Consider the following 27,830-nt stretch of genomic DNA (forward strand, 5'->3'; position numbering starts at 1 on the left):
ATTATTTGAACTGTCGTTAGCAACCTGTTTACTAAAATTTAATTTTACTCCAACACTGAATTCAGTATCGTTATAAATATACAACACAAACACAATAATAAAGTTTTAACAAAAAAATAAATGTAGAAACAAATTATTTTAATTTTTTGTTAGGCTGGACAAAAGTTAAAAAATTGAGAACGCAAGTCTAGAGCTCCTGAGAAATGCCATTAAATATTGCAGAGTTCCGATAGGGATCTAAAAAAAAACTAGTCTCGGTTAGTTGTGGTTAATTAAATCCGATCACACCAAGCAATTTCTTGATGAGTTTGTTCAAATTGCATCATTTAACTTTTCCAAAATTGTTGTTGTTAATGAATATTTTTTATGAGGTTGTAAATAATTCTATTTATAAAATTGAAATCATTTAAATTTGCATCGAAATAGAGTTTAGTACAGCTAAGTCACCTAAATTCTAAAATCCAAAGTCACGTGAAGATAGTATGCTAAGAACTTTCTATTCATTAAAACAAAAATGGTCATTGGGCACGGACATGGCAGCTCTAATAATATAAAAATAAAATAAACATTTTTTCTGTTACCCCTTGGATCTAACAGGTTTGGCAGATTTCTTATTTGTTAAAAATGGACATTTGACAATTCTGGGTTCAACTTAATCCCATTTTTGATTGTGTTGATTTTTCAAGAAAGTGTATAACATAATTAAAGAATTTTATAATGAATTTATTTACAACTGCCGGAATGTGAGACATATTTATGATGAAAATATTTGAGATCGAATCAATACTAATTCGTCTTCAAAATTTTGATTATCTTTATTAGAAGCAAATTTGTTATTATTTGACTTTATAAATTAATAAAAAGAAACTCAATCCATCAATGAAAACAAAGAAAGGGAAATCATAAACTGCGATGTAATAATATTTCCTCTCTAGGTAGATCCATTTTTTATATTCCATTATTTAATATGGAACCGTATAGTTAGAATTGAATACAAAAATTCTCATAAAGGTAATAAAGAGTTTATATATATAGAAAGAACATGCTCTTCGTGTTTGCGTAGCACAAAACAAAACTTTTATTTTATTTCAGATACCTAATTTTTTCAATTTTATTCATCCATAATTCATCGAAATTACCTCTGTTTACCTTAGTTGCAATTAAAGCTAGGTAATAAAGCCAAATAAGCAAAAGGAGGAAAATTTAAATTACTACGATTGGATACGTTTTTGTTCGGCAAAGCTTTCGTAATATGTCAAACACGTTTTCGCCCCACACAATATGAAATTCTTCGCGAGGCCTATCGGGTTCCAATTTCTCTTCTTACGTTTTTCTCTGTCGATCTCGTCAAATTGCTGAATTACGTTCTGTACCTTATTATTACGGAGGCATCCTCCATATAAATTGCGTTCCTCGCGGTAAATATTTCACCGTAATCAAATATCATCTTTTCGAAGCGTACTAAAAGGAATGTTCATTATTATTATACGGCGTTGATAAGAACGAAAACAAAATTTTCGTTATCTTGTTCTTCGACGTTATTAAAAATATAGTCAACGAAGGTTTTGAATGATGGACGATCGTACAGGTTGTCCGAGAGATTATTGAACAGGGTTTTAAGTTATAAAAATTGAAAGTTGCCTGGTTAACGGGTTTTAAAATATATTGTACACGAATGATGTCAGTGATCAAAATGTTGAATAACTATGAAGGTAGTTCCGGAATCAATATTTAAACCGAAGTCACTTGTGCTATCGTCCATTTTTACAGACCCAGCAATTTATAGAATTAATAGGATAATATCTCGAAAATGCGAAAAAAAAACTCGGTCTGGTTCACTACTCTGATGGAACTATACAATTTTCTTCAACATATAGCGGATAAATTAATTCTTCCAAGAATCCCTCACATGCTGGAATCTGCTTCTGAATATCTTTTTTTCAAAACAGCTCATTTTTCTAATTCTTGGAACTGCAAAGTTGTGAGAAGAAAATGATACGTCTTAAGCGATCTTTGATTTCGACAATAGGTGAAGCTAACGTGATTTTTATAGCTTTCAAAATAGGACCTTAAGGCAATAATTCAGATTATCTACAATATTTTTGTAAATACCAAACAGAATACTAACGGGTCTAATTTAGGGTTTCCGTTCTCCCTTTTCTTTGCCGGGATCCTAATCGTGAAATGCGAATTTAGCAGCTATAGATTCCATTTTCTTTGTGTTGGTCACACGCTAGTCAGGCTTTTGTATATTCATCACGTAATAAAAAAACATTGACTAAGTTTTATTTTACCGTGAGCTGAGAAGTCTGACAAAGCATTACTTGTCATTTAGGAAAACGGATACAGCTTCAAAAAAAATGCTCAGTCAAGTTAGTGAAATCTTTCAAAGTTTTTATGCTATAAAATGTATTATAAGAATAGGCTAAGTAAATTTAAAAATTAAAAAAATAATATTGATGCCGTTAATTTTAAAAGGGATAAAGAAAAACTAAATATTGCCCCCTGAGGAAGTAATCTTTTCCACCTTCATAGGATGGCGATTACTTGTTTCAGCTAAGCGCACGGGGCGTACAAACCATTGAGAATGGATTGGATATGTGAAGAGCCTTTGGCATCATGATAATTTATATTTTCCACTTTCCTATTTTATCGTGGCGTCAATTTAAAAACGCCACAATTTTTTAAAAATGTATTTCGATTGTAGAAAAATTTTGATCCAAAACTTTTTAGCCGCACCTGTGTGTCCTGATAGTTATGTTCTCGATTATATCGGCCTTACAAGAATGATGCATTCAAAAATTTGTATTTAATTTGCCTTTGTTTAATACAAGATGTTTAGTACCCAGTAAACAAATAAATGAAACTTAAATCACTTTTTACACATGAAAACAACATCTCAGCAAGCCATATAATTAATAATTCATCTTTTAAGGGCCCTGTATGTATTTGAAAAAAAAAACTCAATTAAAACAAACATTAATATTTTCAATAGTATTCTGCTTTAATTGTCGATAAGATTCTGTAATTCGTTACTGTGTGAATATATCTTCTGTTACGCTTGCATCATTTTATAGAAACTTTTTTATTTTTATTTATTTGTTTTATGCATTTTGTTGTTAATTATTTGTGCGCATGTTAATTTAACTTATAATATATCTCTACTATTTACAAAACTTCTGGATTCCTTCGGACTCGGTTTTTAAGTCGAACTTGCTACCGTTTCGCCAGTTATCCTGTTGGCTTCTTCAGAACTTAACTGAAACTGTGGTTGTTGTTGTAAATAGTAGTTCCATCAAAAAAATTGGTTTCTTCGTTTTGTTTGGCTTTACTCCAACAAATATTGGTACAAAAATTTTTGTCACTTCATTTGTACCCTTAACAAAAAATTAAAGGATGTAATTATTATATTTTACGACAAACTAATTGTGGACAGTATAGTGGCAAATATAGGATTGCCTGTACCAGATTTTAACAATATATTTTCCAAAAAGACATTGCAATCAAGTTTGAAAAATCTTTACAATTTGGGGTAAAAGAAATCAATAGGTGCCATAATGTCACGAAAGGGAAATTAAATTTTGTTCTAAATGAAAAAAAATATTTTTAAAATTAAAAGGGTACCTCAATAATGTTTCGTGTATGCAAAATTTCAACTTGATCATTAGTGGTAGGCTCAATTTATATATGCGCAATACATCAAGCTTATTTTTAACTATGCCCCAATTAATATATTATTTTTGGTAGAGTAAACATCCAATTTTCATATTAAACCCCTCTTCACAGCGTGTAGATTTAACCTGTTTCCAGCTACATTTTGGGAGGTACGATAAGATTTCGAATAAATCGAGATCCACCAGTTCGTGCTTTTCAATTTAATTCGGAAAATTAATATCCAGATGTTTTTATGTCATCGCATAAATTCAAATTTAATAGTATCGGTGGTTATTTCACACGAACCACATAAAAAATTATCCAATCAATCTTTTAAAATAATTTTAATACAGTCCATCGAACTATTTCTGCAGGTCACCACTTGAAACATCCAATAGGAAACCCCTCTCTAAAAGCTTTTAAAATTTATATCTGCTTTGTATGCCGCGAGACTGCATTTTGCTATTTGGTGCGAGCATTATCGAAATAGCCGGACACGATGGAGTAATTTTAAAAGAATCGTCTTCGCAATATTCGTGGTTTTTCTATTGCCTTTTTACGTTTTCAATAGGCACGAAAAATTACTTATTAGGTTCGACTAGCTATTTTTTGGTTTTATATCTTATGTCGAAGAACATGTTGAACAATACATCAAATTGTGGGCAAACCAGAAAGTAATTTGGTTTTGGTAATTGTCAAGAGTTATGGAAAAGTCCAAACTTCGACCCCAAACCTCTATTATTGAAGGCACTATTAGTTTAGTGCCTTCAAAACCCGCGTACCAAATATGTTGATATCTCTGGGTGGATGGCGAAATAAGCTGAAATATTTGGTTAGCGCGCAAAGGAATCTGAACTTGTTGGTTGGTATCTCCCTAGGGGCGGTCGCAAAAGTTTGGCTTTTCAACTACTGTGAAGACACGTAAATCTATTAAAAATTAGGTGTTAACTAGTGCTTGTTTAGCAAAAACGGTGAAAATGTGAAATCAATCAATTTTCAGTACAAAAATAATTAGTATATAACCCGGGATTGAATATCACAACAAAAGCGAAATAAAATATGAAACAAGAGGGAAATGTGCGATGTACATTTCATTTTGTCAATAGGTGTAGTATCTACTTAATGCGAATATGGTGCCGTAGTCTACAGCTTTAAAGTTTAGTATTGGATAATTAAAATATCGTTAAGGTCGCAGAGAAACTTTCGAACACGAAAAGCATCTTCTTGTGACAAAACCAAAAGCTTACTGCTTCAAGTACAAGTCCGTCCATAAATTAAGTGATCGATTAAAGCAATTAATTTTGGTTGTCCTCAAACACTTAACCCAATAGGCGACACACAATACATATATTTGATTAATTGAATTTGATCAGGAGTAATTACAATTCTCGGTGGGGTTCTGTTGCAATAAAGTTCGACATTGACACTTTCCCTATAATGCGAGTGAAATTGTTGAACGAAAATATTTAAATAATGTCAGTTAAAAACACTAAGAAAATCAAGTATTGACTAGTTTCCAAGAGAACTGAAAATTTGGTATAACACCAAAATTGACTATTCCGCTAAAATATTTTGATTATGGTGGTATATTGGAAGTTTTAGAGATATTTTCAGTCTGAAAATTATTTGTGAAGAAAAAATGATTGCCTGAGATAAGGGGTTGGGGGGCTGAATGAATATTACTACAAATGAACCCCTAGTTTCTTTTCAGGTATAAGGGCTAACCTCTATTTTTTTAAACCACTCTTTCATTTTAAACCTCACTGTTTCAGAGGTCTCTATTTTTAAACTGCTAACAATAACTGAAACTATTATTTGGTACAACTTATAAGATATATTATAACATTGTAAAACAAAATATGTGCCCATTTGCTGGCACTTGTCTGATATATTGACACATTTTCACGATTTTTAAAATGTTAATTGCACTTGTAACTCCACCAGAACATAAACCTCCCTCTCTAAACTCTCATAGAGATTATTTGAGTTAAACAGAGATTTAGAAAATAGAGACTAGCTCCTATGGCTGAGAAAAGGGTCACTATTGATCAGTGACAAGTCTTTAGTTGATTAAAAACGTTTATGAGTAACTGTTATTGCTATCTATAAAAATGAAATAGAAAACAAAAATGGAAACTGGAGATTCTACTCATCAAATAATGACCGGGGGCATAAAGGAAAAATTAAATTTCTTGTTTTATTATGACTCCTGTTAAACTGGTATAAACAAAATTGCGATGTTATTAACGATGTTGCTCACCTAAGGCTGTTGGTTCAGTTTATTAAAAACATAACACAAAGAACTCATAAACGTTCGTTAGAATTTTGAAATTACGAAAAGCAATTTTCATGAACAAGAAACTTAATAATGTGAGGTTTGGTTAGTTTTGGTTAGTTTGCGGTATTAAAATTAATTTCTTGTTTTGTCTATTACAATCAATTAAGTTGAAGTTTTTTCAAATTAATAATACAATTAAGTAATATAAAATAACATAAACAATTGTCTCCATATAGAGACAAAGTTTACATTTTAAAAGTAAACACTAACAGGGAATCAATACGAGTTTCAATTTACTCATCTTCATTCGTCTTCGAACTTAACCCATTGGACTTTTTATCGGAGTCTGTCGATTCCGAGAAGCACTTTCGTCTTCACATTTCTAAAAGCTAACTTCATCCACTTCGAAGTTTGCATTCCTTTTCTACCCGACCCGGCTTCGCTAACTTGTAATTAGTTCCTTTAAATTATATTCCTTTGCTCTTCTGGTAACAGTGTTATGCTACATGTTGTTCAGGATATAGCGAGAATCAGAAAAAAAAATGTTCGACATATATTCCTATATACAAGTATCAAGGGTATATCAGTATATACACCAAGAGAAATTCTTTGTGTTACGTCATTGCTTGCTCCGTTATACCCACAAATATATTATACGAGCGAGCACTTCTTAATGGCAGGACGTTATTATCTTGGAGTTGCGATATATGTTATCATAAAGTTGCTTCATCAAGTTTTCGATTACTTTGTTCAAGCTTCAGAGAACATGAAATGTTCTAATTCTTCTTACTACGTATATAGACATGATTGCCTCTTTTTCTTCACATCCTTGCCATAATTCAGTCATTTGGGAGGTTGCCGCTCAACCTTTTCCTAGGTCTTTCAATGAACGTGTTCATTACATTTTATCTTTCGTCGCAACACCCAGTCTTTGATGTTATCTACTTCTCACACTCACCTAATAACTTCACTTCTTTCCCAATCCATTTCCGTGGTTCTAATATTCATTGTGTTTTTGAAGTTCCAGGTCGGGTTCCTGCTACATAGGTGAGTATAGGTCTAATAGTAGTTTTATTTATCCAGGCTTCTGTTTTGGTTCTCATGTGTTTATTTCGCCAGATGGCATCGTTCGTAGCTTTGTTCCTTACTTCTGTTTCAATTTCTAAATATTTGAATTTCATTTCTCGTTGTATTATTTTATTCTCAACCACAAGTTTGCATCTGATCGGTGACTTTGAAGTGACTATCGATTTTGTTTTTGCCGCCACAAGAGCCACGCCATCTGCTTAGCACAGAATTTTCAGTTCCCTATTTCCCATTTTGTATCCTCTTAGTTTGCGAACTTGTTTGATTATTTTATCCTTTACAATGTTAAAATGAAGCGGGCTTAAAGAGTAGCCTTGCCGAATGCCATTACTTGCAGAAATTTGCCGAGTTAATTCGCCATTTACTTTTGCTTGTATGTTACTTTTCGTGTATATATTTTCAATTGTTTTGATGATGTTGAATGGAATTTGTCGATCGTAAAGAACGTGTATTATATCTTTCAATTGTATTCGATCGAACATTTTCTGCAAGTCAGTAAAACAGATGAAGGCTGATCGGTTGCAATACGAAACCATAAATATTAAAAAATAGCGTAATTTGTCAATAAATATCAGCAAACAGCAAAGAAAAAAGATATGCAAAAACGGAAAGAGAGGAGATATATAAAACTAGAACTAGTTTTTGAATTTGTTTTATGAATTAAGACCATGAAAAGCAAAAAAATACTTATATTTAAACGTATACAAAAATAACAAACCATACTCAATATAATCCCCTAGAAAAATTGCCGAATTGCAATCGCAATAATTTAGTAGCGCGTCCGACAACACTATACAAAAATTGGAAGCATTTAACAGATTCTGGGTCAAGAAATGTTCAACCGGACTTCTGACATTTCGTTGCCTCCTGTAAATCACCACGATGTTCTACTTACAACGTCAATAAGCTGTGATAACTTGAGCTTGATCTTAACTGATAGGGCATCTGTAACGTTGACAACTGGGCGCACCAATTTATTGTAATTCGATAAAAGATCGTCGTAGAGGCGTTTGGCATCGGGGTTACCGGAGCATCCTGAAACAAACGAGGAAAGGGTTATAATTAAGGTTTCTTTTATGTAACCGAAATCCCATTAACATTTGATGTCAGAGTTCCGTTGACGTTTTTGGATTCTGTGGGTCATATTGCGTTTTCTTAACTGTTAACGCGGAATAATTTTTTACATAAAACACAGTCACTTAGTCAGATTCCAAAAAGAAAGTTGTTTTATGTATTCTATTATAATCTTATGTAATTGTTATGTTATAACTATTTCTGCAAACAAACCTTATCGTTATTATATATGGAATATGCTAAATAATTACAGTTGTGATTTCGTAATAAGGAATCAGAATATACTCTGTTTAATCTTTAATTTAAAATTACATCTCTCGTAGTTGAGTTGTATACCCAAAGGAAAAGAATCAACCTTATGCCCTCCCACACAAATTTCATGTAAAATCTGTTTTTTTATTAAAAAAAGATGTAGGTACATGTACTCAAGTACTCACCTTTAACTAACGCCTGACATAAGATATTTGCAGAGTCAATTAACCAAGCGGTAAACCTGGGTTATTTGCTTTCAACCCCTGGCTTCTTCCTCAAGATGGTGTAAGCCTATTATGTGTTTTTACTCCCCTCATATTAGTTTGCGGTTTCTGCTCAGGGTGGGATGCTGTTTTTATATTACAATAAAGTTTAAACTTGCACTACAAATATGTTATTTTAGGCGTTACTTAAAGATGAGCGCTTGAGCCGTCTAAACATGTGTGATGCCTCTTTTTTATAAAAAAAAGATTTTACATTAAATTGGTGGGTAGGAGGACAAGGCGGTTTATTTTCTTAACAGCGTAATATTTGAGACAAGGCTCTGTTAGTTTTGTTTCTTCTAGTAGTGACAATATATATCTTTAATGTTCTCTCTAGTAGATCCAATAGCAATTTACTCCTGAATCGAACAATTTTATTATTTTTTTGAATGTTTAAGGTTTTAGAACTGAAATGTAATATTTTTAAATCGAATTGTCCAGTTGAGTTAATTTAGAAATCCCAGTTTGTAGTAAATTTTTAGTAAAGGTTTGGTTTCTTTAAAATCATTGATATTTGTGATTATAGACAAAATATGGTGGATGGACAAAACCTGCCTGTCATTGAATTCTAAGAAATGGGATAAGAAGCTGGTCTAGAAAAGGCACTTTGCCATGTAAACTGAAATTTCTGTTAGCGGCACCTGTACACGAAAATATATAGAGCAGGATTGTGAAAAGCGCGACATTCTAAGTCGTCAACTTAACCTAAATAACTGTACGTGAATCGAGATATTAAATGGTTTTACGTACTTTTTTTGCTTTTAAAATGTAAAAAAAAAACATTGGTTTGACCAACATTCAGAAAATACTCAGCTATGAATGCGAACATTTTATTCATTAATATAGTTTATTTATTTATTAAGGTATCGGTCTGTGTGTGTGTAGTTTTTCAGAATGACCCAATGTTAGGTCCGATTTCTAATTAATAAAAATATATAATTATTGTTAGTTCTAATTGTTAATTATTCTAATTCAATGGTAAAACGTATTTTAAAGTGTTTAAATGGCTAAGAAAATCTAAGAAAAGGCTTCTTGACCATAAGGAAAATAACAAAAGTATCATCAACATAGCCTTTCCATAATTTTGGTTTTTGATGGAAGGTGTCGGGTGCTATCTCCCTAAAAACTTCCGTAAATATATTCGCGATGACTGCTGTTAATGGAGAACCTATTATTCCAGGAGATTGTTAATAAATTTGACCGTTGCCACAAAAATATATTCCAGACAAGCATTTTTCAATTAAGATGAGGAGGTTTGGTTCTAGAATCTCGGATTTTAATATATCTGAATAGGGAATAGGAGCTTTAGTAAAGACGGATTCTACATCAAAACTAACCAGATTATCGTTTGAATCGTTTGCAAAGGTTTTTAATTTTTCAATGAAAAGCAAGGATTTAATTATATTATCAGTTTTGGCTGTAAGTTTTTTTACATAGTAGCTTAATATTTTGCTATAAAATATGTTGGATAACGAATGGTGCTGATAATACGTAGAAGTGATAATCCTTGTTTGTAAGGCGTTGGAATATTAGATTTAGGTTGTTTGGTTTTTTTTTAAAGGATTTTTGCGGTTTCAAATCGAATTTTATCACCTGTTTAAGATGGCAAATTGTTTAGCATAGAGTCGACCTTTGAAATCTTTTTCTCTTTTGGGATAATACATGGGACAAGAACGAAGTTGGAACGTTTAGCAAGAATTGATTTTTCTGTCTCGGTGATTGAGAAGAGTTTTTATGGTTTCACTAAAATCAACGTTACTTTTTAAATTTTTGTGTGTGATTTTGACTAGAAGATAAAAGTGGATTTCCAACTATATCCATGAATTATATTTGAAAGGGTATCGAACTCGGATGGAAGCAATTTCAAGATCTAGAGCCAGAAGAGTCTTATTGATTTGATCTATTTCTTTGCAGCTATGATGAATTCTATCTCAAAGTTTTCACATCATGGGATATTTTAAGAGAATTGGGGACAAAGTTATGGTCTGTACAAAATCAGTATACAAAGTAATCTTACCAGTTTCAGTGGGTGATCTAACTTTTTCCTTTGCACTGTGTCCTATCCATAAATGTTTGTTAATTTTTGAAAGAAACTTCAACAGGCTACTGTAATAGTATTTATTAATCTTGTCCATTCCTTTACATATCTTGCGCACTAACTACATTACATTCAAAACATCACTGACCGCATATCAAAAGTTCTTAAGAAATATAACGTTATAACCAGATTTCGCACTTATCCAACATATTCGATCCTTCAAAGACAAAATTCCGTTTAAGATACCAGAAGTTTACAGCATTCCATGCACATATTGGCGATACAGGAATTAACTAGGCTGAGAGAACATGAAAGAGTCTTAAGACTACGATAAATAAACTCATCAGCAGTTGTCCTACTCAATCATAAAACCAGACATCACATCTTATTCGACAAAACTAGAATTCTGGCATATCATCAATTCTTCTACCAAAGAAAAATCCGAGAATTCATGAAAATCTATAAGCAATTTTACCGCAACTCACCAATATGAGAGTCAGTCATCCGAGACAATGTTAATGTCGATCCTTTAGCCCCTCAAACAACATATAAGCAGGCACAGAGTAGAATGAGAGCCAGTGTTATCTCTTCAGTGGACGACTTTTCAAAGAGTATTGTTTCCTATTTTGTGGTCAACATTTTTATTTGTTTATTTTTATTGAACGTTTTGATTGACATTTTTTGATGTTTTGAAAAAAGTTATTTTCGACACAGAAGAGCTCCAGGCAAGCAAGATGACTTTGACTTTTGTTACAATCTACTAAACTCTAGACGATTTTGTAAAAAAAAAAAGATCGTCAGCAAACTTGTCAAAATCACAATATTCAGGTTCAGACTGCTCTGAAAGACACATGTAACTCTCAGTCTTTTATATAACATGCAAGTCATTTCAGGAAGGAGTGGAATATTGTGCCTAAAGTCGGTGCAAATGGCATCGACCTTAATCTGGTTGTGTTAACATAAATGTTCACAGTGGATACTCTAGCAGAAATGTCTAATGCGACGGATGTGAGGTAAATGTGGAGAACGAAACCAATTAAAAAAAAAAAAGTTCTTTGACTTGACCGATTTCAACTCAAAAGTAACGCACTACTCACGTTTGTACCCGACAGAAAGACGAATAACGTCGTGGTAGATAAATCAGAACTGTTGCTGCTTTTAAAATATTGAAGGAAGTTTTCTGCACAATCAGAAAATGAAAATATTTTCGTTTTAATATTCCGCTTGGGCGACATTTTTATTTAATTTATTTTTATACTTTCGGTTGCTGCATTTTACTGCAAAATTTGGATTATTAAATGATTTATAATTCACTTTAATATTAACTACATCTAATATTTCAACTTAATTTTAAAACTAACTAAATTATTACCACGAATTAAGGCAGTAGTCTATGCCCCAAAAACAACTGCATCGCGTTTCAGTGTAAACCTATCTGCAATACACTATCATAGTATTGTTTCAGTTTCGCGTGATTTACTCTACTTAAACAATTCGAAATAATATAATGTATATTTTGACGTCAAACGCGATTATTCGGTAAAGACGTTACCCTCGAGGCTTTTAAGGGTAGAGTGTTTTGCTGGATATACCATTAACCCCAAAGAATACAGAATTGTAATTAATATTGTCTCGGGAAATACTGTCGTCAAACAATACATTTTCGAGTTCTTAGAAAATATTTAATTAAGGGAAGTGCTTACACGAACAACAAACCCCGTGGACGTAATGAAAACTCCGTTTAACGGGAAGAAGTTTAAACCATTTTACTTGTTTTGCAAATAATTTGATTGCGTCCTTTATGAACGATCCCAAAAGCGATGTAAGCATAAATAATGAGAAATTTCTAATCAAAAAGCTGATCTAAATGTTATTTTTGCACCTAAAAATATGATATCGGTTGTATATTAAGTAGGTTTCGATCAGATACTCGACATAATATATGAATAAAGCTATGGCATGCAACAAAACTCTTGCCCAATGCGGTAACTACTAGGTTGAAACGATACCTGACAATATCTAGGAACGAGTTTTTTACGGACGCAGATATTCTGACAAGTCGAACACCAATTTACGATGAGAAAAAGTAGCACCCACACATACATTCTGGACAAATGCTTTTGACTTTTCTTTTGCTTACAGATATTCTTGACAAGAGAATTTTTAAAAAAATTAAAATTCAAGAAACAAACTAACAGAGAAATGTTGACAGAGGGCTCAGCTAACGGAGTGGCTCATTTTACTCATTCCTTTCGTTGTTTTCGAAGAATTTCCTATTATTACGGTTTACGTTAAATGTTTGTACTTGTATTGAGAAATATTTCTCAAGCTACTCTCAAATTTTATGGCCATTGACTGTAATGGCGTCATTCAGACGATGCTATCTGCAACTCGAGACTTTGATAGATTTCTGCATGCATTACTACGTTGCGCCTTCTGGATTTTAGCTTTCAACTTTCGGAAATACTTTTCACCTTCACTGCCATTTACTTTTCTCTGTTATAGATCTCCTAATATTTTTCAGAATTTTGAAATCCATAGTGCAACATCTGTTCTTCATTTTCCTGTCTAATTAACTTTTAATAGTAAATAATGTTATATTTTAACAATGTCTCTCTATATTTCGAAGTGAATATTTTATCTGATTGGTGAATGACTGCACTGAATGGTCATGTATACGGAGTTAACGACAACGTGTCATTTGGTACTTCTAGCGTTACCAACTAACTGATTCTGAAAGCTTTTTTTTACAATCCCTTTCATTTGATTACAAAATGAATACTTGTGTGATCTACAAATCCATGTATCGGAAAATATCCAACTGACATATTGCAATATGGACGCGAGATATAACAGTTTGATCTAATCCATGAAGCTGTGTTTCCCGCCAATGTAACTTCATTTCCATAATGTCGGCACGTAGTTGGTATTAGGTCCCACAGCCAATTTTCAAGTTCGATTTGGAATAAATGTGTTGTGTCGGAATTGTCGATCATTGTGATTGGATCATAATATGTACTATAGCAATCAGAGTCTCTAAGTGCAGAATGCATTCAAAGTTTAAATTTGACAATAGAGACAAGATTGTAAAATCTAATTTTGTTTCCTACACCAAAATACATACTTTTATTCACCTTTTATTTGCTACACAAAGTTTTAAGTTTATAGACATCGTTAAACCGATATTAAAATTTCTTTTCAAATTTTACATTCTGATGAAATGTTCGTAGTGATAAAAATATGAATAAAAATGGCGGTGAATTGTGCACACAAATTACCAAAGCAAATTGGCATTTATTTTTATGTATAATAAACATACAAAATATTTTTTATCGGAGAGTTGAAATCCTTTCTCCTTCAAATTATAGTCCAAAATACATTCTCACCTGGTGGTTTTTATAATTTTGTCAAATTATTTTTGGTACTTATAATTTATATAAGATACGATCACATAATTTAATCAATTTCAAAACAATGTGTACAACATCATCGAGATATCCAAACAATAAATAAATAAATGGAGAAATAAAATTATATAAACAAATATACAAAAGAGACACAAATAATGTCTCTAGATAAGAGACGATAAGATCATTTATTTCAGGTATAGAAAATAGCAAGCAATAATTAAGTAAATAGAGAAAGAAAATGACATAAACAAACATTTAATTTCACAAAATATCACATCTCATTGAAAAAGCTCAGTGTTATTGTTATGTAGTTTATGATATACATAAGAATTAGAAACTTGACAAACTTGGAATGCTTTATGGAAATGAGTTGTTTTTTATAAGGTAAGTCATTAGAGATAAACTGTATCCGAGAAACGTACTTGGCAAAAGATGAGATTTTCTAAACAATATATCCCAGTCATCAATTTCCGATAAAATACTAATTTTTCTGTGACGCTTTATACACGGAATAATATGTAAATGCAGTCTAGGGGTTATAATTCAGATCACGTTGCTGTTTTTAGTCCGCCAAATTATACGATCTTACTTTGTTTGCTGATGACATCACGATTTATTGCGAACGTGAGGAACTGAATAACTTCTTAAGGGCTTTAGGAACGACGCGATTGGGAGTTGGGAAACCGTTGCATATAGCTTAAGAAGACAAAAATGGCGGATTTTTTCTCTTTAGTGTGATGGCAAGATCATGTTCCGAAACCATAAATTTAGTATTGGCAGAATGTTATAAGACCTTGAAGTTACACTAAGTAAAATTTAAGGATTCCTCCAGCCAATGAAATTTACCTTGTAATTTTTCAAAAAATCTGTAATACTATTTACTAAATTTCTGGAATCTTGATTGTTGAATCGAACTGGCTGACCTTTCGCTAATCATACTATTGGCTTCTTTAGAGGTTAACTGATTGGCTCGCATTCTCTGTACCTGCTTATATATTGTTTGAGGGAGGCGGAGCGTTTAAAATTTCATCTTAAACTCGCATTTGTGTTAAAAAAAAAACTAAATAACTGCAAATCGTGAAATCAGTGTTGTATAAATATAGATAAATTCACTAGTTTTTTTTTTTAGAAACTTCAAAAAATGAGAAGGTTCGCCCGTTTATAATAATGTGCAAAGTGACCCTTTTTCATTTTCCTACGTAATTCTCGCACAACATTATATATATATTATCTAAGAAAAAGGAGGTACAACATAGTAACTGTTGCAGGCAGATTTAAATGCAAAAATTTAAAAATTTGTGATGATTATCTCGAAAGGAATGCATATTCCAATAACAGAATATGCACATTATGCGTTGTATAAAATAACGATCCTCCGTTGGGGGTAGTTAAACCTGCTCCATAATGAGTTTTTAATAGGAGCGAGCGCTCCATCACACTTTATCTGGCTGGAGATAACACCTAGAAAGTTTTTGATTGAGTGCTGACGCATGAAACTTCTTTGGATGGCTGATGTTATTAAGATAGAAACTCTAACGTGTTTGTTAAGATAGGTTTACGTCTTACAAGATTGTATATGGTGTTGAACTTTTACACGTCATAAATTCCAGCGGAGTGCAGGGCTTGGATGCCGTTTTATGCCCAGCGCTATGAGTTACTTTAAAACGTTTTTATTTCCTGATATAAAACATCCAAGTTGCTTCTCTATTTTAAATTGCACTTAGCGTTCTTTATTGGATCTATAAACAAGCAATAAGGAGTATAAACCAGTTATAAAGCAATTTGAAGTGCAGATGCTTTATTATTTGATCTTGGATCGTAACTCAATAGAATGCATTTTAAACGGGAACACAGTGGCGATTCCAAGAATCCATGCAAGCCTAGCGGCTAAATGCGAACTTGTGGAAACAGGTATTTTACCCGATCGGTTATCCAAATGTTTATTTTGAATCAGCATTTTTTGAAATTAGTTTTTATATTACGTGCGGTGATTATCCTTACGCCGGTTGTCTACCAAATGGACCAAATAGAAACAAGACATGAACTCGTGTCGTATAAAACATAACTGCAACTTTTCGCAAACTTTTTGAAGACTGGCTTTGCGACAGTTTATGTTTTGTTTTTCGGATCCCACTCGGAAGCGGTAAAATCAAAAGGTTTCAGCTTTTCGACTCGTATTTAGGTTTGCTAATTTAGATGCCATTTTTCTAGACGAGAAAATTGTATGTCACCTTAAAAGCATAATTTTTTATAAAACATCGTATGGTATTATGTTTTATGATGGATAAGAAATATGGCCCCGAAAACATTTCATAGAGTCACTTTCTATGAAAGCGATAATTATCTGGCTTGTTTTTTTCTAAAGTAATTTGAACTTTTTTAAATGGCCTAAATTTTTTGCTCGCAGTATACGTAGATTGGTTTTTCAAAATCATTTTTGAAGATGATAAACTGAAAGTCGCGGAAGAAATACGGAAAAAGTTAGTAGTTTCGTAGATGCCCTCCGTCAACATGACAAAGTTTGTGAGATTCAAAGGATGCCAACTAACCACAACGTAGTTCACTTGATAAAAGTGTTTGTCAATGCAGTTGTCCTTTTGACCTTTCAAGTCCTGACCTCTTCAGAGCAGGAACCTATCTGCAGTACTATTCAAATTTACATTTGTAAAGAAAACGATTCAATTATGCAACAAGTTGGATATTTAGTATATTTATGGAAAAGAGCATGGCACCGAGTGACGTGGACGTGTGAGTTGACAAATCTACCGAAAACATCCGGTCGCTCTCAAAGCCGTGCCTCAAGTATGTCCGAAATGGCTTGCAACCGTGAGTAGTTACACTTTCTGCAAGCCCAGTGCATAATAGTATGTTATGCAACAATTGCTGAAAACGGCATTTGACTTATGAGTCTATTCGACACGAGCGGAGCGCAGCGGAGCGAGTATTTAAAAAACGAGTAACTTAAAAATTTAGTTTTTGAATACATTTTCGCCAAACAATACGGATACATTCACTGACATAACCGTCAGAATTGACAAACGTCAAAATTCAAAGCGTGGGAAATATCTCCGATTGCTCCCAAATCCGTGCGGTAAAATTTCGGAAATGTCCGAAGTGGCTCGGATCAGTGGAAAACGAAACTGACGTGGTAAAATGACGCTTCCCGCAGCTTGATCGGTGTGTAATTAGGTATTTTACAGACAGGAGTAGAAAAAGTATTTTAGAGAGAGTAGAAAATAGTATATTATGCAACAAGTGCGGTAAACGGCATTTGACTCATGAGTTTATTTGACACGAGCGGAGCGAGTTTTTAATAAACGAGTGAGTCAAAAAGTTTACCGAACGCGTAAAATTTCGGAAATGTCCGAAGTGGCTCGGATCAGTGGAAAACGAAACTGACGTGGTAAAATGACGCTTCCCGCAGCTTGATCGGTGTGTAATTAGGTATTTTACAGACAGGAGTAGAAAAAGTATTTTAGAGAGAGTAGAAAATAGTATATTATGCAACAAGTGCGGTAAACGACATTTGACTCATGAGTTTATTTGACACGAGCGGAGCGAGTTTTTAATAAACGAGTGAGTCAAAAAGTTTACCGAACGCGTTGCATACTATACTTTTTATACGACCGTTAGTTTTTGGGTATATTTTCGCAACACAAGAAGGGATACATTCACTGACATGACCGTCAAAATTGACAAACGTCAAAATTCAAAGCGTGGGAGATATCTCCGAAAACATCCTATTGCTCCCAAATCCGTGCGTTAAAATCATGGAGATGTCCGAAGTGGCTTGAATTCATGGGAAACGAAACTGACGTGGTAAAGTGACACTTCCCGCACGCTAGATCGGTGGGTAATTTTTTAATTTTTTTTAATTTTACAGACGGGAGTAGAAAAAAAATATTTCCAAACCTTTTTTAAATTCCACCAAACTAAAAACAGTTCTTTAATGGATTTCCTTAATTGTTTTTACAACGCATTTTGGTGACATCTAACAAGTTGGAAGTAACTAATCACATTAGGAGGCCATCATTTCACAAAACACATTTCACAATTTCGCTTGTTATTTTGCCAAAGCAAACTTTGCCATGACTAATTGAGTGAAAACTATTTTCCATAATTTTAAATTTTAACCCGACTAGCTTGGAAAATTCAAAGACAAAATCGAAGAGACATTCTGAAATGGAAATGGGCTTTTAGTTCTGGTTAACTGATTTCCGTTTTCCTTGCTAATGAAAAGAAATCAATGAATGTAATTTCTTATTATTTGCTATCTTAATTAGAATAATGTTTTCGTTACTAATTAATTCGTTTAAAATTTGTATGTTAATTACTCAAAGGGATCAAGATTGTATATTAACAGTTTCAGGAAAACAAATAAAAGTTTTTTAAATTACTAATCATGTTCAGGTTCGTTTGCAGGTACTACAATACTCGCGCAAAAAGATTCTGTTATTAATTAGTTTATTTCAGTATACATCCATCCATCCATCTATTCGTTCATCTATTTTAAAACATTCGCGCGGATCGTCGATTTTATATTTGTGAATCCATAGTGTTTTCGTGGAATCATAGAGGAAACTGTTGTGTACAAACGGCAAATAAAAATTCCTTCATAAAAGGGAATTTTAGGAATTGTTTTATTTTTCTCTTCCCTGTATTCTCAATAGCGCCTTTCTGCCCAAGCGAATGTGTCTAGGGATGCGAATATTGGTATTATGCCAACAACACTGAAAAATATATCTCAAAGGCTGTTTGTCATATTGAAAAAATAATATGTAGCGGAAGCTGTTTGAAATATGTACTTAATAAATATGTAATTGAAATAGCAGTAATTTCCGAACTAGATAATTAGTAAACTATTATTATTAATCAATAATATAGAGTGTGTTCATTCTTCGTAGTTAATGTACAGTATCTTTGTTATTATTAGAGATAGAAAGATGCGTAATTCAATGCTCGATTTTTAAGAAGCAAAAGACACCGTTTTCAAAACAATCCTAGTTGGCATTGTTTTTGAGATACGATATAAAACAGAAAATTTGGCCGCTTGAATTACTCTTCATATCTTAAATAATGTGAATCGCAGGGATGTGATGAAAACGCAATATTATAGAATTTACAGGTAGCATATAGAGTACTCAGATTCTCAGAGCATAAATTTTCTTTATGGAACTCCCTATATATATGTATTTTATTGGAATAAGTTTTTTATACGCTTTTCGAAAGTTTATAACTGTTTAAATTAATATTTTGAAATAAATATCTATTTTGACATTTTAAAAATTATGTTTGTTTTTTATATTAATTTTGTTGCAGTTAATACACCACAAAAAATAGTAAACAAAAAAATTGCTCAAACTGATTTTCGCCAGCTGCTACACCTTTTTCAAACAAATTGTGAATTATTTTTTTTATAACGTGTAAGTATAAAGATGCAAGCCAAAGGTAAATATTTTAAATTACATTGGCATATTTTTTTAAATCTTGCTTGAGCGTCTTTTACCTTTTCTAAAATGTAGAGAACCATTTTCAGAAATAGATGCAAGACGAATTATTGTCCTTGTAAATACCCATAGAGAATCGCAAAGTATGCGAAATATGTCTGGAAGCTGGTGGTAATCAGTTAAAGCAGTTTACTATTGTTTGTTTGAATTTAATTCTGATGATAGCAAAGACAATCATAATAACCAAAATAATATTATGTTAAGTGCAATAAAATTAAGATAGTATATGTAGTATATTTTGTTTGAGACAATTATAAATTTTTGAAAAGCGTATACAAAGAACAATCAAATTTTAAATATATATAGGGTGTTCCAATATAAAAATAACATTTGATAGTGCTTTAAAAAGGATATTCTTCACAAATCTGGACAAGTCACTAAATTGTACGTAAAAAAGAGTTATAAGGGTCCGTGTTCTTTATCTCATTACGATAAGGGTTGTTTAAAATTCAAAGATAACTAAACATGCCAAATTTTCTGTTTTACTCTGTACCTCAAAAAGCAAGTCAGCTGGTACTGTTTCGAAAACGGCATCTTTGTAAATTATGAGAATATTCGACTATTTATATCACTAAGAATTATACACATAAAATTGTAACATTTCAAAGTTTTTGCATCAAAATGATGTTTTTGGTGGTTTTTTCCATTTCCTCTTTTATACTGTTTTGTGAAAACTATATATTAATACCAAAGTCTTGTAAGATCTAATCAAATATTTTTCAACATAATTTGCTGCTAAATACAGGCAAGTTCAAACTTTCATATTTTAGTAACAAGAATAACAAACTGTTTCTCCAAAAAAAAAATTAAATATAAATCTAAACAATACCAAATTAATATTAAAATACTAAAATATTAGATATTTACTATCTACTAACATTTTAAAGATTAAGTTAAAAAAGTATATTCCAATTTAAGGTTAATTTGTTACAACAGGTATATTATGTGTCAAAGAACTAGGAAATTGTAATGGGAATCTTTTTTTATAGACTTTATCGATAAAAACAGAATTCAACAAATTCAGAAGTTCTGTTATCGTTTGTTTAATCTATGGTATTAGAAAATTTAAACCTATAACACATAAAATAAAAGAGAAAAAATATTTATTCGTGATGTTTAGGATGTTGCAATACTTACAATTTTCGTTTATTGAAATATAAGACTGATATTTTCAAAATAAATAAATTTAAATACAAATTGAAAAAGTTTCCATTGAGTAATCAATAACAGTGGCAATGGATTTAGTTACTTCGTTTAGTTAGTTATTTGGGCTATTTGTATGCATTTTTAATTAATTTGAAACTTTAACTTTGTGGTAATCAAGTGAAATTAAACCGTAATAAAAAGTATTTAATTAGTTAGACTTTTTGAGCAGTTTAAGTCCAAAGAGGTTGAGTAGGAATAGTGCTTCAGCAATAGACTTAGACAATGTGGATAGCAAAGGCTCAATTATATTTTGAATAAAAATTGTATGTTATAAGCATGACAATGTTAGTTCATTTAGGATGAAGCCTAAATTATTCGTCTAAAACATATTTATTTTTGTACCATACAAAGGTCATACAAGGCAATAAATTCAAAACATTTTTGAACTAGCGTATAAATGCAATATGCAAAGATCGCTAGGCTTTTACACAATAAATAAATTACTGAACATTTTTAATATATAGACTGCACATATGTTTTGTATTTAGTTTTATATTTTCTTTTCCATGTTCGCTATTATGCGGCCTAATAAACTCTCCAGTAAAATCTATGACCCGCTCTTATTATCCAATTGAATCTTTTTAATAACAGCAACGCAAATTGTAACGAAAAATGGTTGTCAACGCACACGATAGTTAGAATTCCCATTGGGAAAATCGACGTTGAAAGAAATACGGTAAAATCGTAACTGATTTCGTCGGTAATCTGACCCTTGCCTGGTGTTGGTTAAATCAAAATGTCGGCCATGGGATTTATCTCAACTGACCCCTCGAGGCCCAGTTTAACTTTCAGCTAAAGCGATAACGGAAGATTTCCTGGTGTAACGGAGAAAATTTCTTTTTCCAGTTTTTTCTCTAGTTGCGGGAGCGCCTAAAAACTTCTTCGACTGATGCCAACGAAAAGTTAAAATTGTTTTAAGTTTACCGCAGTTCGGGAACATAAAGCAAACCCGGCACAGGATATTCTACAAAATTTTTGCTTATCATTAAATTTAATCGTAACATTCGGTAAAGTAACAATGGAAGCTAATTCCCGGCGGCCTTTTGTGTCGCCATTAGGTTCAAGTTCCGTCAAACGTATCTCAAATCTCCATTCGTTGTGTCGTTAAACGTCTCGAATCACATCTGCCATAAGTATTTCACTATATCAAAAATCACTTTACCGAATGTAGATTTGTTTTTGTTTCACGGAAAGCGAATATTCTACTCGCAGCAGTAAATAGAAAACTCGAGAGACGAAACCTTTTCTTTCATAAATTTCATATTCTCAGCCACTTCTTTCTGTTAGAAGCTCGATAAAACGTAATGGTTTGACTGTTATTCTCCCTGAATGTTTCCCAAATTTATTTATAAACGTACGATGTAAAATCGGCCGTAAATTTTAAAGATCGTTAAATTAAAGCTATTTCTTTGGCTTGGATGTTTGCCAATGCGGAATGAAAGTAAAACCGATAAACCGAGTGATATACTATATACTGCTTCGTAATTTCTTATCAGCACATTTTAAAAAGCCTTAAAAATAGCGGTGCGGACTAGGACAATTTTTAAATTGCCCTCACACTCCCAGCTATACGGGCGGAGTGACGTGTGATATTGTCATTTCAATATAAATTCTGGAAAAAATGAACAAGAGAGTAAAGACGTATAGAAGTATAATAAGATCAAACTAAATTTGAAAAAAAATGCCTAGCATGTTGCCATTGTCAAAGCAAATTAAAATGAATAAATAAAATAAAACCGACTTTATTTTAAGCTCGGCGAATGTCAGCTGAGCTGTTGACTTAACCGAGCATGTAACAAGACAATGCAAACTTAATTTAGTACACCAATTTTACATACAAAGATATAAATTAAAAGCAATAAATGAAAAAAGAAAAGCGATAAAAAACGATATTAAATAAAGAGAACAAACTAGGTAGTTTCCCGCAAGAGATATTTTTTTAAATGAAATATTAAAAGCGCACATTCTGTGATTGGCTAATTTGAGGATATTTATTACGCAGTCTAACAGATGTATGCGAGAAGCAGCTTTTAGTCATAGACTTCTTAATTTTAGGTATTTCATAATGACAATTGAACCGGGTTCCACTGAAATGAATGCGATATCTATATAAGTAAGTTTTTCCAATAAATTTGAGGGGCATCTCGTTGTAACTAATTTGTGAAGTAAACAAGCAAATGTAATTCTTCTTGGCTCGATATATTTAACCATTTTAAATCGTGAAGTGTATTGCTTACATTATCTCTTCGTTCAAGGTTATAAATAAATAAATTATAATAATAATTAATTATATAAAGATGAATATAACCCTTTTAGAGAAATTTTGAAACATGTGTAAATCTGAGTTCATTATCAAAGATGATACTCAAGTTTCTATATATTCGACAAACGCTGGAATTTTAACTTCATTTATAAATATATCCAAGTTTTGGGTGGCCCAATACTTAGCGGGCCCAAATATATCAATGGAGACTAATTCGGATTTAATTTCAAGCCATGATCATTTGAGTATTTAAAGACCGATTACAAGCCTTTATTTAGTCTCCTTGCCGCCTCCATTGCACCAGACCGGGAAAAAGCAAGCCGAAATACCTGCTGCAGAAATAAATATATAAATGTCAGTTTATCTATCAAAATAATATTCCAAGAAGATACAGGGTGCAAATTAAAATTATAAATTTGAAAATATACTAGGGATTCCTGACCATAATGCCAAATAACAAAAGTATCATCGATGTAGCGTTTCCACAGACCGATCATATCGTCAACTTAAAAAAGATCCTACGTCATCAATGGAACGCAACCCTAAATCTCTTATCAAGGCTTCTTCTCTATCAGACCCCGTGAAAAAATCTGTCACCTCTCACTCACTCACTCTAAAATTCTTCGTCTCTACGGACTGTCAAAGATTCATAAACCAGCATTACACCTTGGACCTATTGTCAGCACCATTGGTTCTTCAACATATTCTCTAGCAAAATATCTAGCTTCCTTAGTTACAAGGAAAACATAGTTTCGTACTTTCACTGCATTTTAATAATTAAAAAGCAGTACATTAGATACCCAAGATATTTTGGTTATTCTGACGTAGAAACCCTCTTTATTAAAGTTCCTATTCCTGAAACTTTCAACATCATTTCAGATATATTAAAATCCGAGAATTTGGAACCAAAACTTCTCACCTTAATTGAAAAATGCTTGTCTGGAACATACTTTTATTATAACGGTGAAATTTTTGAATAAACGTTAGGAACAGCTGTGTTCTCTACCAGTCATCGCGAATATATTTATGAGAAGAAAGCTCTCGACACCTTTCATCTAAAACCAAAATTATGGAAACGCTACGTCGATACTTTTCTTATTTGGCCTCATGCTCAAGAATTCCTAGTAGATTTTATTAGACATTTAAACTCTATACATCCTAACATATGTTTTTCCATTGAATTCGAAACTAACAATAACTTCCCATTCTTAGATATTCTTATCATTAGAAAATCAGACCTAACGTTGGGTCATTGTGTTTACAGAAAACCTACGCACACAGAGCGATTCCTTAATGCATTGTCACATCACTATCCGGCCCAAACATCATCGGTTATCAACTCTCTTGTTTACAGAGTCGTACAACCGTCTCATTCTGACTCACTCAACCCAGAATTAAAATACCTTACCACTGCTCTTCTCTCTAATAATTTCCACATTAAAGATATTAAGCATTCCATCAGAAAATACACTTCACCACAACTTCCTTATAGCAATGAGGCCGAAAGCAATCCCATACTTGCCACATTAATTTTTCAAAGAAACATCAACAGGCTACTGTGGTATTATTTATTAATATTGCCAATTTCTTTACAAATCTTGCGCGCTTGCTACCGTTGCCCCTCCTTACATTCGAAACATCACTCACCACGTACCAAAAGTTCTAAAAAAATATATCGTCAAAACCAGATTCAAAGATAAAATTCCATTTGAGATGCTAGGAGTTTACAGCATTCCATGCATATGTGGCGAAGAATACATTGGAGAGACCGGACGAAAAATGTCAACTAGGCTCAAAAAACATTAAAGATAAATAAACTCATCAGCAGCTGCCGAAAACAATCATGAAACCGGATATAAAATTTTGTTCGACAAAACTAAAATTCTTGCATGTAATCAATTCTTCTACCAACGACAATCTATAGAAATCTATAAGCAACCTAACCGGGGCTCAGATCTTTACTTGTCTCCAAAATGGGACTCAGTCATCTGAGACTGTGTTTAGGCCCCTCATTTAGCTCCGCCCCTCAAACAATATATAAGCAGGTACATAGTAAAGTGCGAGCCAGTTTCAGTCAATCTGTGAAGGAACCAACAGGATGATTGTCGAAACGTTAGCACGTTCTTCTCAACAAAAAAAAGGAAGCAGGAGGTATCCAGAAGTTTAATTTTTATTTAAGTAACAAATTGGTATTATGCTTTATCCAGTATTTAATTTTGGTTTGAACACGTATTTAAATTTAATCAAAATAAATTTTCTACTTGTGACTTAAATAATATCGAATTTCTCGAAAATTCTGTCATACACTGCCAATGAATATAGAAAATTTGTATCAAGGGGCCATGAAATTATTTTCTAAATACAAAGTTCGGTCGAAATAATTTTCTTAAAGTATTGATAAGACCGTATACTTCGTGGGGGTCTTGCTTCGGCAATGCGAATGATATTATCATGACATGCGTTTAATTAATAGAATTTGGAGTCGGTTATTAAATTGCCTTTTCACTTTTGTCCGTATTGTCCTCTTCTTCAATTGGCGATAACTGCGAACGTTGAATTCCGCTTGATAACATTTCCTTCGGAATGCATTTAAGGCGATAGATGAATAATTTAGAATATCGTTGGCGAAATTAAATTGTGTCTGTTGAATAAAACTAATAAATTTGCTGACAAACTTTTAGCGACATCTGCAACAGTCTATTTTAAACGGAAATTTATGCGTTTCGGGGAAGTCCACAGTGGTTGTGCAGTGATATTTTTGTTGCTCGTCTTGTTTCCTTTTCGGCAATCTCATGCTGAAAAAATTCTTTCCGCACATAAAAACATTATATTTATATAGATCACATACAACAAATGGGAAACAGTCAAACAATTGATAAAAACTAAAAGAATTATTCTCATTGTTAAGAGAGTATCGTCGGATACATTTTAATTACAAAATCCCAAAAATAATCGCCAAATTCCAATGTCATTGAAGCATCATTAAATCTTTAATTCTCACATAAATAACAACGGATTAATTTATGGCATAGCCTGTAGAATTGTCTCCTCCAAAGGACTTAGTTTTTTTACATGTTATTATGCTAATTATTAGAAATTCATAAAAAAACTCATTATACAGAAATTTAAAATAATACAGTTTGTTAAGTCAGCCGGTCCATCACAAAATTCTAGCTAAAATTAATGCAAACCGTTAAATATTTTACAATCTCAAATTTACTTGCAAAATTATTATTTCTAATCTTATACTCCAATGGTAAATTGTATTAATTGCCATAAGTTGGTTCAACTAAATTTTTCTATTTCTTTTTTCTATACAAATAATTGTATTAATATATCATATTACATTAAGTTACTACGTGGAATTATTTGCCAGTTTTGGATAGTCTTTAATCTTCAAGAAAATAGGAAATATTCTTTTTCCACGTTTTCAACTCTTAATGAAATCTGGACCACGATGTTTTCGAAAGAACGATTTTGTTTAGATGTTTAAATTACTCCAAAAAAAATGATTTATTTTAAATTTTTACAAACAATTCTTTTGTATAAGTTAAAAATTCCTTCCTATGGCTCCATTTCAATTATTCTGGGACCAACTTATAGTTTAATTATTTAAAATTACGATATAGTATACAAGTGTGCTAACAGTAAGAAATTTGATTTTTTAAATGCATTATATTCAGCATTTTTGAATCCTACGTGCTCTGGATCACAGCGAGCGCCATAATGTTTTACAAGTCCGTACAGGTTTAATTAGTGGTAGTATGTGCCGCGTTGCGATAGTGTTGCCGTATATTTGTCTTACAAATGAATAACAATTAAATTGACAATCATGGATATGTTAAAAGGTTAATGTTATTGAAAAATTTCCCATATTTTTGTCAAAACCAAACATACCCAATATTAAAAAGAAAAAAGAAAGCAAATGCAATTTCTAAAATAAAAGAAAAAAGTTTAACAACCTAAAAAAGAAAGACTGATAAAAATCACACGGGATATAAAAGGATCGAACTGAAAGAATGGGAAACGAAATTTTTTAATTATATGGAAGTAGAAATAAATGAAATAAAAGACTTCTTCAATAATAAGACAGCCTAAAGGAAAAGAATAAAAAGTCAGCAATTCAAGGTAAAACTACCAGAAAGCGTATATTCGAAAAGATGTGACAGATGCAGCAGTAGGTAACTTTTAGGAAGAAATATTCCCATTCTTATGAATTTATAAAAATTTATATCCAACAGTTAATAATATTATTTTTAGATCATTATATGTTGGGTAATATGACCTTTAAATAATTTGTTCTTGAAGAACATAGGTACAATAAGTACATTGAAATAAATTTGGAATAAAAACATAGTTTCTACAAGAATATTTATAAACAGAACACCAACAGACTCGGCTACCAAATATTTTGTCTGTTAATGATTTACTTTGCCAAAATATTCAGAAACCAACGTTGCATTTGAAAGGTTCATTACATTTCTTATTTCACGTGTTTTCATGATTTTTTTTAAATAAAACTTTGTTTTGTTCTTTTGCCATCTTTGAAAAAAAGCCAAACATTTTTTGCTGCTTTTCTAGCCTTGAGGAAATTGGGCTACTTCTATTCGAAAGAACGATGAAAATTTACCTCCTTCCTAAAAATTACAATACAATCGACTATGAAACAGTCTAAATACAAAACTATAAAATTGCTAAATTTCACCAATGTTGGTAAAAATTGCTAAAATCCAAATCTATTGTTAAATTGTTATGTAATTCTGGGGAAGGAGGATTTTCACCGCTCTTTCGAATGGTAG

The 27,830-nt window shown here is 32.2% G+C and overlaps 1 protein-coding gene across 1 annotated transcript in view; it reads right to left on the reverse strand.

The window, feature by feature from the left end:
- LOC132701521 (acetylcholine receptor subunit alpha-like) overlaps window positions 1–27,830 on the reverse strand; it is an 87,246-nt gene that overhangs the window by 13,582 nt on the left and 45,834 nt on the right. The window contains exon 3 of the mRNA XM_060669505.1: window positions 7,914–8,053. Within this exon, the coding sequence (XP_060525488.1) occupies window positions 7,914–8,053 (140 nt within the window). The remainder of the gene's footprint in view (window positions 1–7,913; window positions 8,054–27,830) is intronic.

The sequence above is a fragment of the Cylas formicarius genome, unplaced genomic scaffold (assembly GCF_029955315.1).
Source record: "Cylas formicarius isolate icCylForm1 unplaced genomic scaffold, icCylForm1.1 PGA_scaffold_4__25_contigs__length_36172078, whole genome shotgun sequence".
NCBI classification, from domain to species: Eukaryota; Metazoa; Arthropoda; class Insecta; order Coleoptera; family Brentidae; genus Cylas; species Cylas formicarius.